The sequence below is a fragment of the Cibotium barometz genome, chromosome 11, assembly GCF_041138505.1.
Source record: "Cibotium barometz isolate CiBa-2024 chromosome 11, ASM4113850v1, whole genome shotgun sequence".
Taxonomy (NCBI): Eukaryota; Viridiplantae; Streptophyta; class Polypodiopsida; order Cyatheales; family Cibotiaceae; genus Cibotium; species Cibotium barometz.
This window is the reverse complement of record NC_141056.1, coordinates 38948468-38961293: the sequence shown is the minus strand read 5'-3', so window position 1 is coordinate 38961293 and position 12826 is coordinate 38948468. Positions and strand designations below refer to the sequence as shown.

At 46.1% G+C, this 12826-nt stretch overlaps 1 protein-coding gene across 2 annotated transcripts in view; it reads right to left on the bottom strand.

Annotated features, from left to right (window-relative positions):
• The window catches only part of LOC147634157 (uncharacterized), a 59952-nt gene extending 51403 nt beyond the window's left edge, over positions 1–8549 (bottom strand). For both annotated transcript variants that reach the window (XM_086805304.1, XM_086805306.1), the window contains exon 1: positions 7692–8549. In XM_086805304.1, the coding sequence (XP_086661430.1) occupies positions 7692–8123 (432 nt within the window). In that variant the 5' untranslated portion in view covers positions 8124–8549. The remainder of the gene's footprint in view (positions 1–7691) is intronic.
• Between the last annotated feature and the right edge of the window lie 4277 nt (positions 8550–12826).

Sequence of the window (12826 nt, the reverse complement as noted above, 5' to 3'; positions counted from 1 at the left end):
GTTTGTCCACCGGAGTCAGCTCGAAACGGGCACGCCTAGCGGCCTATTCCGTGACCACATCCTCCGTGCTACCGCTGTCAAACAAGACAACGACTCTCTGGCCACCTATGTAGCCAAAGGACTTGAGCAATTCGTTGCGCTCATACTCCTGGTCATGGGCGCCCTTCTGCTTATCTTCGAGCTCCCGGCTAATAATTGCTCCAACTGAAGCACCGGGGGTTGAAGAACTAGGGGTAGCCACTGGGGTCTGTGTGGGAGCTGTGCTCACCACGGAAGCTGTGGAGGCGGCGGCGGCCTTTGGAGGCTTCTTCGGACAATCCCGAGAAGTATGTCCTTTTGTGTGACAAAAGTAACATCTACCCTCCTTCCTGTACTGAGAAAGCTCCTCAGCACTCAACTTGCCACCTGTCTTGCCTGCCTCCGCTTTCTGGTCTGGAGTAAGCTTAGACGCATTGTTCGAGTTCTTGGAGCCAGAGGCTCCCGGGCTCTGTCCTAGGGAAGACCCCGTCTAGTTCTGGCTTTTGCCCCCCGAGGCGTTAGCCTTGGGAGAAGCTGGCTGGGAAGTCCCATTGTGTTTCATTTCTGCACTCTGCGCAAGCGAGAGTGCGTCCTCAAAGGTGGCTGGCCTAAACATACGCACCTCCCATTGGATTTGAGTGTCCAGGCCATACAAAAACTGCCCTTTCTTGTCCGTATCAGATAAGCCTAATTGCAGACACAAGGTCGAAATTCTATTGGCAAACTGAAGGACTGGTTGCGCGTCCTGAGGCGCTCCCCTGAACTCGTCTTCGAGTCACTCAAGGTAGTGGGGCGGTAGAAACCGCTGCTTAAGGTCACGGACGAACTCGTCCCACACATAAGCTGCCATACCTGCTCTGGTGTGGGCATGAGCCCACTGAGTCCACCAAGGAATGGCCTCACCTTCCAAGTACCAACTAGCTAAGATCACTTTGTCAGTATCTATTTTCCTAACTGCGGCAAAGTAAGCTTCAAATTGATGTAACCATGAATACAGAGTAGTGGGATCGAGTTTACCATTATACTTACTGAAATTCATTTTCTCGGGAAAATGATTCGAGGGCGCCGCCGGTGTCAATCTGGCGTCCAAAGCTCGGAGGTAACGCTCGTGTTCCACTCGTCGCATGGCGTCGTCTTCTCGTTGTCGAATCTCCAATGCACGCATCTGCATCTCAAGCAAGGAGCTTGGCTGCAGCTGTGACCCCGCGAGAGGGTCCCTGTGTGACGAGGATCTGGTATCTGGGATACGGAAGAAGAGGGAGGAGGAGATGGAAAACGCGACGCTGGAAAGCGAGAACGCTCCTCCAGAGCCAAAATCCGCGCCTTCTGCTCATCCAACTTGGTTGTCTGGTCTGCGATTGCTCGCATCATCTGCTGGAACATGTCTGTTACACTCAAGCCGGGTGCCCTAGCTGGGCTGCCTGCTGCACTCTGGTCCCATGGTTCTGATTCTCTCTCGTCGCCAAAGCTCGCCATAGCGGGAAAATGCAATTCCTTTCCGGAACGCAATCTGACCATCCACTAGCTGTGTGGGAGACTTTCGGAGGCTTCCGGAGGCTAAAAACCAACCGTCCTTCGAGGGACAGGAGTCACTCCGAAAGGGGTAGTCCACCGGCGTCTAAAAACCAACCACACGAGCGAAAAAAATTTTTGGTTTTCTTTGCTGAATCTTTGTCCTTGAAGTGAGCTCTGATACCACTGTAATATGCGGAAGCTTCGGAGAAGGATCGGTACTTCAAAACTCAGAAATCAGCACTCTTTTCGCGACGGAATTAACGCACAAACTGAAAGGAGATGTGCAGAAAATAGAGAGAGAAAGGAGAGATGGAGAGAACACAGTATTGGGTCCCAATTACCCTCTGTAGGGCCCCCACCACGGATGGTGTATTTGCTTTATTAGAATGATGTAAATCTGAAAACAAATACAAAGTACTTGACCTTTTCTTGGCTGGAAAACCTGCCCTTGACCTTCAGTCCTTCACCCCTTTGCTTTAGCAATGTTCTTGGCTGTCCTGGCCCTTGTTTGCTTGGAGCACTTGGTGAATTATGAGATGAGATCATTGAGTTCTTGGCTGGGCTTTTATACCCCACATAGCATCCAGTCGGCCAGTTAATAAAAGCTCCACGACTGGGTATTTTCCAATAAAGTGTTTTCACACTATATACCATACTGTCCAGCCTGCGCATGCTTCTGGGGCAGCATCCTGGCTGCTGGGCATGCTGCGCAGAGGTGTGGGACTGCTCCCTACACCTGGCCGACTAGCTGGGTAGGGTATTAGACCTGTCGGCTGCCTGTCCAGCAGCTTGAAAGCTGGCCGACAGCCCCTTCCAGCCCATGCCATGGCTGGTGGGCACAGCCTGGGCCCTCCTGGCCCCTTGGGGGTGGTTCTACACCTCCCCCATGCCCACACTACAAGTGCAAGTGCAAGTTCTTCTCACTGGGGTAGCCCTATGGGCTGACCCCATCTCTACATGCAAACCTACATGCCTACAGAGGCCTGGCATCCAGTTGCAAACCAGATACACAGAACATCCGACATCATTCCAGAGGGAGACTCACAGCGCGGACTGGCACTGCTTCATGTGCAGGACAGTGCACACCTGACCTTGGACTCATGTGCAGGACAATGCACACTTGACCTCGGACGACTGAGATGGATCCCAGGCTGACTCGTCCCGGACTGGGCTCACATGGGACCAGTTCACCATCCCAGGTCCTGCACCTTCTGTACAGAAATGTCTACGTGGCATCCAAGTGCGGGATGCACGTGACAGTGATGAACTCCAAAAGATCATAAGACTCCAAGACTGCTTCCACCACGACTTTCCAAATGTCGTATTTAGTGCCATCCAACTTGGCATCTAAAGAAAAGGTCAAAAGAGTGGATATCTGAACCGCCCAGGGTTGGATGAGTGCCATGATGTACCTCCTCTTAAAAAAGCAGCCACCAAAACATACCAAGAGCTGCTCTTTGCACTTGTAGGGAGCATGGGCAGGAGAGAAATAAGTTTGCGTGAAAACACAGAAAATCAGTACCAATCAGCGATTCTAGGTCTAGACGTCGTTGGGCTCTCATACCATGTCAAAGGGCAGCGAAAAGATGTAGATGAATGACAAAAACGTTGAAGCTCCAAGAGAGAGATGAGAGAAAACAGCAAAACGCTGATGCACTAATCCTCAAGAAAAGAGTGGATACAAGCACCCCGTAGGTGAGGAGTGAACTCCATAAGCAGAGGGCTGAAGGTGCTCACCAAAGTGATCAAGAATGATCAAGGAATGAAAGAATGTGAGGAAGAGGGCAGCACATATATATACTTCTATATGAGCTGCTCAACTGCTCCCTAGTCCCTCACACAACCTGAAAATAGGTGAAAAACTTCATGAAAGGGTGGGCAACCCACATCAAAGGCCCATAAAATAGGGGAAAAATGGGGGAAAATATGGGGAATGCCTGGGCATAGAAATAGCCCCCGTAAACACCAGAAAGCCACCAACAGGAGATGATATAGGCTAACAAGATGTCATGTGCAAGACATGTGCAAGCTGATCCCAAGGCTGACCCTTGAGGGGTAACAGATAAAAAGACAAGACTAGAACAAGATTTGGAACATGTACTGCTTGTGTGGGCAGGGAAGAACTTGTGGAGGACACAAGAGGGCTGTCGGCCAGCGCATGAAAGGGAATAGCTGATTTGGAGCATGTACTGCTTGTGTGGGCAGGGAAGAACTTGTGGAGGACACGAGGGCCATCGGGCCAGCACATGAAAGGGAATAACTCCTGTCGGCTGCAACATTTTTGGAATATTTTGTCCAGGAGCTGCCGACAGCACAGGTCGGCCAGTCCATGAGGACTTCCCAAGGCCTATTCTTGCTCTTTGTTAGAGGTATTCAAGCCCACATGGGCTAGGTCAGTAGATTAGATTTACATGAAGACTCTTACGAGTTAGGAACACCTTTTGAGGCAGCCTATGACTGCAAGACTTGTACACCTTTTTGTACATTATGAATATACTGAATACTCAGCTCTCTCTCTCTCTCTCTCTCTCTCTCTCTCTTCTGTATGCGTTTTGCATCAAGCATGTTCCAAGATGGTGTTTAGGGTTGAAAGAAGACTCCCATAGCTTCCGCATGTGACATTGGTATCAGAGCATTAGGCTCAGCAAGGCTAAACACTGATTCAGTCCCAGATGAAGGCGCATAGTCCAAGGAAAGGAACACAAGACATGGAATAAACTCCCAAGAGGTTGAGTCTTTAGCAATCCTTTAAACAGCATACATGAACTGAAAGAGTAGTCAAGACCACACCAGATGGGGTCCCGATTACCCACTAAAGCCCCCTCCCCCCCCCCCTACAAGCAGGAGTATTTGCTTTATTTCTTCTAGAGAATTGAATACAAGCTGAACTGTGTCCACAAGACTGAGCGGACAAACTGACTAACTGACTACCAAACGCAAGGACAAAGTGACCAAACACTGGGCGGAACTATGCATAAGTTGTAGGCAACTGTGAAGCTATCTTCGAAGAGAACACACCGGCCTGAGAATGAGGGATGGTGCTCTGAGAACTTTGGGAAGAGGCTGAGCTTCGGATGTCGGGGGCTTGAGAGCACAAAGATTGCTGAAGTATGCAAAGGCAGGCTGCCTAAGCACACATGCTTGATTGAGGATGAAGACTTGAATTTTGTTTGATGATTTTAGAACATGGCAGAATCCACCCTTTTATATGTCCAGGGAAGGCTGGTCAGCTGGCTTAACTGCTGTCGACCTATTTGTCTGCCACAACAGAGATAAAATAAGCATTAAAATATTTAATGTTGTCATGGGGTATCGAGCTGCTGGCTGACTGACAACAAGCTCTGCCGACTACTGCCCAAGCTCCTATAAAGGCAGCCGACTAGGTCTAGTTGTTTGCTGATGGTGAGATTCTCCCATAGCAAGGCTTGCCCTTCATGGGCTGGCCTTAGGGATGGGCCCTACTATATGGATGCAACTAAAATGCTTCTAATGCATTCTACACCTAAGGCTGACATCTACATGTACATACATGAGGACTACTTGCTGAATTCTCCAAAGTGGATTAAGAGGACTGACCTGACAGACCTCTATGGCTAAAAGACTAACCTACGTAGCTCGTGCCTGACATGTCCCGGATTGGGGCTCACAATGGGGTCACGGCGTACAACAAAATCGCCTATCAAGGTACTACTTCTGTACATGTTTCTTGCATTGTTGATGAGCCAGTGTGTCACCGTGTACCACAGTGCATGGGTGCACGTGGCATTCCCTCCTGCTTAACTTGGCGGCAGGTTCATGGCTTCAAGGTAGTCCGCCAATAACTGTGGATACTCAAGGAAGAATTCTTCATCTGGCCAAATGGCTTCATGGGTCCCTCGATCTATGAACTTGGTATAAAATTGGTGGAGTCCTTGTCCATAACCGTGCTTCCAACAATGTAGAAGGATATGCTTGGGTTCTATCACTTCTGCTTCATCAACCATTTCTGGTTGCTGCTGTTCCGAAACATTCTGCAATGAAGGGCTTTAACCAAGAGACGTGAAAGACGACGTGCATCGTCCAACTGTCTAGCAATCTGAGTTGCATGGAGACATCACTTAACTTCTTGGTGATGGGAAAAGGACCAAAACTCCTGAATGACAACTTTGGACAACACTTGCCCACTTGCTTGAGTCTTTGCTTCATGATCCTTAAGTATACCCAATCTCCCTCCTTGAAGTTAACATATCTCCTTGACTGCTTGATAGAAGCGGAGAGCCAGATGCACTAGAACTAAGAACTCGAACCCACTGATGCTCTTGACTTTGACTTCTGCCACTTATTTATAGTTTCATTTAGGGCTGCAAACCCACTGTCGCTTTTGACTTTGACTTCTGCTGCTTGCTTATAGGTTTGGCTAAATAGGGTTGGTCGGTTGGCTGCCAAGTGTACCAACTCTCCCAACTATTGCCGGCTCTGCCAACTGTGTCAACTCTTTCCACGCTTGGGAACCTGGTCTTGGGGTGTCCACAAGGCTCATGGGCCTTCTGAATTGGTGCCTATCGGGCCTCTGATCTTGCCCTTAAGCTTGCTCACCATGTCCACGTGGCACTCACATAAGTGCTGCATGTGACATGTGACTCTTCCAACCCTCTTGTCTCAAAGAATGGTATGTAAAAGTTCTAGGTGCATTAGATTATGTACCAATACTGCAGAGCGATAAAGCAGAGCGATAAAAGCCAATGTTCTCTTTCATGATTCAAAACCTAAGTGACCATAAAGGTCAATTCTATAAATCAAGAGATCTTTAATAGGGCTACCATAAGCGCATACTAATACCAATACAGCCTTGATGAAAAAGCCTGAAAGATACACTATCCTTGGAAAAACATAGGTCTATTAATGAAGGTGCTTAGAACTGCTTGCCACCTTCATGGAATATCCCATAGACAGAGCATGGGCTAGTTGTTTGCTAAACCCTGGCATGACAGGTGCATCTCATTGTTGGAATTGATGCATGTGTCATCCCATCCTACTTATCTTGGAACAGTGGCGATCATTACCAATGGTAATGCTCCACATGACTGAGATTGGAGCTATTGGAACAAACGAAAGTCGTAAATGTGGGTGCTTCCGGGTTTCAATATGGTTCAATCTCTATGAAATCTACTATTTTCTTCCCGAATTTTCTTTGCTTTTCTTGCCAAAAAAAGCTTATTTTCTTGCTCTCACGGCGGGTGTGGCTTAAGCAAGACAAGCTAACGAAGAGCCAACATGTCAAAGGTTCATGTATTGTTCAATGCTGGCTAGACCAACTCTAGGCATGGTTAGCCAGGTCCAATACCCAACAGATCTGTAGAGTCACAGGTGCTCTATCTACCCGTTGTGCATCCTCTGCTCTTACACAACTCTAGCCTCTTTCCTCCATATCCAAGACGGGTCAGGAGAGTCTGGAACAAGTTTTCTTTTACCTTGCTGGACCTATGGAGCATGTCGCAATGCGATGTCCTCCTTAAGTTGAGATAGTGAAAACCCTTACTAACTATAAAGCCTCACTATCAGCCTTTATCTTGAAACAATCCCCTGCTGTTCTTGCCAATTATTCTCCACGCTTAAGGACCAACCTTTCTACGGAAAAAAATTGTAGTCCGTCTATCTTTATAGGTTGGCTAGTAGCTGGCCAATTGATACAGATGCTCCTTTTCTAGTAAAGTGAATAAACCCTGTGTGTGCTCTCTCTCTCTCTCTCTCTCTCTCTTTTGCACTGCTTGCGGCCAGAGAGGATTCCTTGCTGATTTTATGGGATACTATACCGTCGGATGGAGCTCTAGAGCACATGCAGCCTTTTATCCTCCATCCAACCATGAATTGATCTACGCAATCCTAGATAAACCATGCGATCCCTTCTTTCTTTGACAGTAAGCACAGAGGGAGTTTTTAGAGTGCAGCGAGAGTTTGGCTGACTGGTAGAGACTTGTTCCGTTCCAATGGGTGATTGCTTCCGTTTCAGTTCCGTTCAAGATTTCCCTATCTCGATGGAAGGGGAACGAATATCCCATCGGCACGGAAAAAAAACCATGCATGCGCACTGTATCTCTCTCTCTCTCACTCTCTCTTTCCCTTTCTCTGTCTCACACACTCACACACGCGCGCGCGCGCTTAGAGGATTTAGAGCCAACCTCACCAAACTTGTCATTGCACTTCTTAGAATCTCCACAGAAGACCCATGAATTGCAGAGGCAAGGACCATCATCGGAGCACATGGCCTTGCAGGCATTGCAGCAGTGCTGGGAGCTGTTGAAGCGGTGGGCGCTACCAGATTCCACTACGCGGCCCCACAATTCTTGGCGCTCCGTGCCGCGGCAGCATTGGGAAATGTGGGTTTCGCTGGGGAGAAGTCTGGTTGAAGCTGGGGAAAAATATAAAGTCGAGAAGAGGTGGGAGAGGCCAAAATACACAGAGAGGCAGGTAGTGAAGGTGATGGCGGTGAGAATGAGGAAAGGCCTCCAGCCTGCTTCTTGGTCTGATGGGTGCCTGCTGCTGCGAGGCGCCGCGGTCTCAAAAGACGAAAATGAAGGACCGCCGTGCGCTGCGTGTGCCCTGTACTGCATCCTTACCACGCTCCCCAATTACAATCCCAAAGGTCAAAGTTCTGGCTTTGCGCGGGCAAGATCCATGTCTTCCTTCCCTTACACGAGGATCCCCCACAGCTGCGATCCACAAAATTGAGAGCAATCCTGAGTGTTTTTCCAGCGCAGGGCGCACTAAAGAAGACCGTCGGGACACGAAAGAAAAAGTTATATGAAGAAGCAGAATGTTCAGACGGTGCGGCGCGCACGCACTCTCTCTCTCTCTCTCATCGGGAGCGCCTCTGGCCCACGTTGAGATCAGTGCTGAAATCTAGGGATCATGGGCTCGCAGAAAAGCAGGTGTGAGCGCGCGCGAGAGAGATATCGTACAAGTTGTGTGACCCGCAGAAAAGCAGGTGTGTGTGTGTGAGAGCGCGGAGATCATACAAGTTGTGTGACCCGCGCAGCATTTCTTCTAGGGCTGGATACACACTGCAAAAACGGCACGAGCGGGGCCATGGCGCTATCTGTCATGGGGCGGGCAGAGGGGATCGACGGATTCTGGGAAAGGGAATAACTATATTCCCTATTACCGAAAAATGCCAGCCAGACGGCGGGACATGGCACATGGGGTGGGCATAGGGGATCGATGGCCCGATTGATTTTGGGAAAGGGAATAACTATATTCCCTATTGTCGGAAAATGCCGGCCAGACGGCGGGACATGGCAGAGGGTCATGGGGTGGGCAGAGGGGATCGATGGCCCGATTGATTTTGGGAAAGGGAATAACTATATTCCCTATTGTCGGAAAATGCCGGCCAGACGGCGGGACGTGCAAAGGATGGCGGCAAGAATTCGGCAAATTTACGAGGCGCGCTCCATTGCATTAAATATCCAGTAGAGTGGCAGCGCCTCGTTTGTTCACCGGCTTTGGATCGCCAGAGATGTTACCAGTTCACTAGCCTGTGAAAGCTTGCAGAGGCATCGCCTTCTCTCTCAGCGCCTAGCCTGAGAGAGAAGAGTGCGTTGCTGAAAGCCGTCGATGCCTTCTCTCTCAACGCCTAGCCTGTGAAGAAGAGTGCATCGCTAAAAGCCTGCACCGCCTTCTCTCTTAGTTCTTATCCTATGAAGAAGAGTGCATCGCCTTCTCTCTCAGTTCAACGTCCGGCCACCTTGGTCCTTGTTGAAGATCATTCTCTCTCAGTTCAATGCTGTTTCGGCTCAGAGCCTTCTCACTCTATGAGAAATGCTACATTTCACCCCTATACACTTAGAGACGAGAGCACACGCATCAGCCAGTCTGGTAAGAGCCCCGATTCCAATACCATCTCCAATTTTTTCTTTTTTTTTTCCACTGATGCCGGTGGTGCCTTTTTTTCCACCTTTTTTCCATTAGGCTTGCTTTTTTCTACCTTTTTTTTCCATTGAGCTTGCGTTTCAAAAAATGTGTGTTTTGGTGGTGTGCAGCCCCATTCTCTCTCTCGCTCCTTCCTTCAAAACCCTCTCTACCCCTCAAGGCTTAGGTTCAGGCTAGGGAAATGAGCAATACTAGCATCCCGTATGAGAATATCTGGCTCAAGAATAGAAGACAAACTCGATGTTGTCTAGCTAGTGAGAAATGTCAAGCAAAAAACATTTGCTATTCGAAAAGAGGAGAAATGATGGAGCATCTTCTACGAGTACATGGAATAAAGTATTCCATCCCATGTCAAAAAATCGAATGTCCCCCGGGTGTGGTTAACGGAAGAGTTTAAGATCATCACTATATGAGAAGCAATCTCGAGCTCAATTCAACGATGTGGCATACAAGTTCGAGAGAAATAGAAAAAAATATGGACAAGGGGAAATGAAAGAGTTGCTTAAGACGTGGGATGCTATGGAGGATGCCGAAAAACTTATAAAGGGACCAAAAGAAGAGTTTCTGAAAGGAGCTTTGACCAAGGCAATGGATGAATACATGGTGATGAGGGCTGGTTGTATGTCGGCTAGTCAAAGAAGGATTGATGAAGGAGGATACGAGACACATGTAAGTCACATTTAAAAACATTAAAATGCTTATTTTTCTTGTTTACTAAGTTGTTCTTTTTCTTTAAACTTGTTTTCGTTCTCTAGAAACATCGTGCTCCACAAAGTAGTCAAACACAGGGAGTCCAAGAAATGGTTGATGGTAATGATAACAATCATAACCAATTATCTACTCTAGTATGTGAATCTTGCCCCTTTTTTCTCTTGTGTGCTCACTTGTGGTTATGTGCTTCTCCATATGGCTGAAGTAAAAAGCTTCCCTATCTATTTTTGTAGAGAAAGCTCTCTACATTTGATGAACATGGTCCTTTACTTGCTCCCACTAAGCAAGAAAAAAGGATAAGGTTCGGCGAGGGGACTCCCATAGAGCCCTCGCTAGGCACACAAAAGAAAGACCCGCTCCATCAACTCAAATGCTCAAAATTCTGAAGGTTTGGCTATACTACTTTCTATTTTTTTAATGTCTTTTCTAGTAGAAACTTCTTATTACCCATTTCTTAATTCATCTTTAGATAAGATGGTCTATGGCTCTAAGCCTCATGATACAATTAGCGACTTCCCCTCCTCAAGTACTACCTGACCAAGTACATTAGTTATCTCCGAGGCTAATGGTGAGGCTTACTTGGAATCTACAACAAGCGATGCCGGATCCATTCTAGAAAGGTATGTATTAATAGCTTATATTCTATCTTTTGTGAATTGGTGTACATGTAATGATTGGTTTCAAATGATCTCTTGTAGATTCGAAAATGGTCACACCATCCACTTTAGGTCTCAAAGATTTACTACTCAATGCTATTATGAATGAGAAGGCGTCAACAAGGACCATGAATCTTTTCATGATGTTAGTTTCTTCCCACATTTCTTCCATGTTTTCAAAAGAATAGGGATACGATTTAAACTCTAGATGACAATTGTTTGATGTTTACCTCATATGTGGATGGAGAATACCTTGTCAAAAGATGTTATTGATAAGGTATGGTTTCTAGACAGTTTATGGTATGGTTTTTTGAAGCCACATCTCTACGAGGATAGCTCAGCAATCAAAAACTATTTTGGGGGCATAGATATGGTCAAACACTTGTTTTTCTTCTTGCCAATTGTTGGCAGGTATGGATTATGGTCCTTGTTACTATACGCAACTAATGTAGTGTTTAGTATCCTAATCATGAAATGTGGGTTGTTTCCTTTGTGATCATGAAAAAGCTCATACGTTTACCATGGGAAGACCATGGCATTATTTATTTCAATTCTTTGTCTAGATCTAACCCTCAACACTACCTTCCCAGAGTGCACCGGTAAGATAAATGGTTTTAGATTGAGAATTTGCATATGAAATGTCTTGTTCTATGGTTTTCCAAAATGACTTGCCTCACTGTGGTTGTAGTGCTCTCCAAATTATATCGCAAAATTGCTAAAATGCCCATTTGAAAGACTGCATGGGGAACCCAAGATTGACATTAGCACACCAATGGAGATGCCAGAGGTACATCCAAGAAAGATTCATGGTATTATCTTCTCTTGCAAGTTCAGACTTTGGGATATCGTATAATGGTGTGTTAAATGGTATGTATAGGCCCCACACCAACCAAATGTCATTGATTGTGTCTACTACATCATGATATATATAAAGCGTCTTAGTAAAGGTACATATGGGAAAAGATAAAAGAGTTGGGTAAGTTTTGGAGAAGCATTGATAGTATGCTATTTACATATGGTCTCCTAAGGCTTTTTGTTTTGTATGTAGCTAACAAAGACACGGTTTAAGCATGATAGCGTGCTAAGAACTACTCAAATGGACTAGGGATGCCATGAATGTGGAAAAGAGCCTGCTTCCACCTTCATTAGATTCCTAGGTCATCGTCATTTTGGTTCCATGAGCTTTATGGGTCAAATAGTGGCTCCATGTAACATTTTGATCGAGCAAAAATGCGACATTTTGGATGCAATATGTAACATGGACCTCGTTTATGATTTTGTATGCAATATGTAACATGGTCCTCGTTTATGATTTTGTATGCAATATGTAACATTTTGTTTGAATGGACATACTTCATCAACTCTCAACATCTAGATTTGCAACATTTGTTTTTACTAGCAACTCGTCTTTCATTTGCACATAGGAAGAGAAGAGAAATAGAAGTGAATTAGTGAACTAGAGTAGGCTTGGGAATATAAATTGAACTAAGAGTGAACTAGAAGTAACCCTAAAAATGAACTATGTTAACCCTAGGAATGTCTACTAGCCATAGGCAAAAAAGTGAACTAAGAGTGAACCAAGAGTAAACTAAGAGTGAACTAGGTTGAGCATGGGAATGTCTAGAATATAGGCAAAGAAGAGAAATACAAGTGAACTAGAGTAGGCTTGGGAATGTGTACTGAACTAAGAGTGAACTAAGATGTGAATTGAGAGTGAACTAGAAGTAAACTATGATTGCACTGGGAATAAAAATGAACTATGATAGCCCTAGCAATAAAAATGAACTAGGTGTGAACTAAGAGTGAACTAGAGTAGGCTGGGAAAATGTAGTGGGCTAAGAGTAAATTAGAAGTAAAGTAAGGCTGAACTAGATATGCTCGAATGTATGAACACCTCATAAAAATGTAGTTCAATTTAGTAGAGAGAGATGTCAAAAGAGATAGAGAGGAGCCTCTACTGAGATGCCAAAACTTTATCAAAGAGAGAGAGAGAGAGAGAACCAATCCTTCTTAAGAGTTGC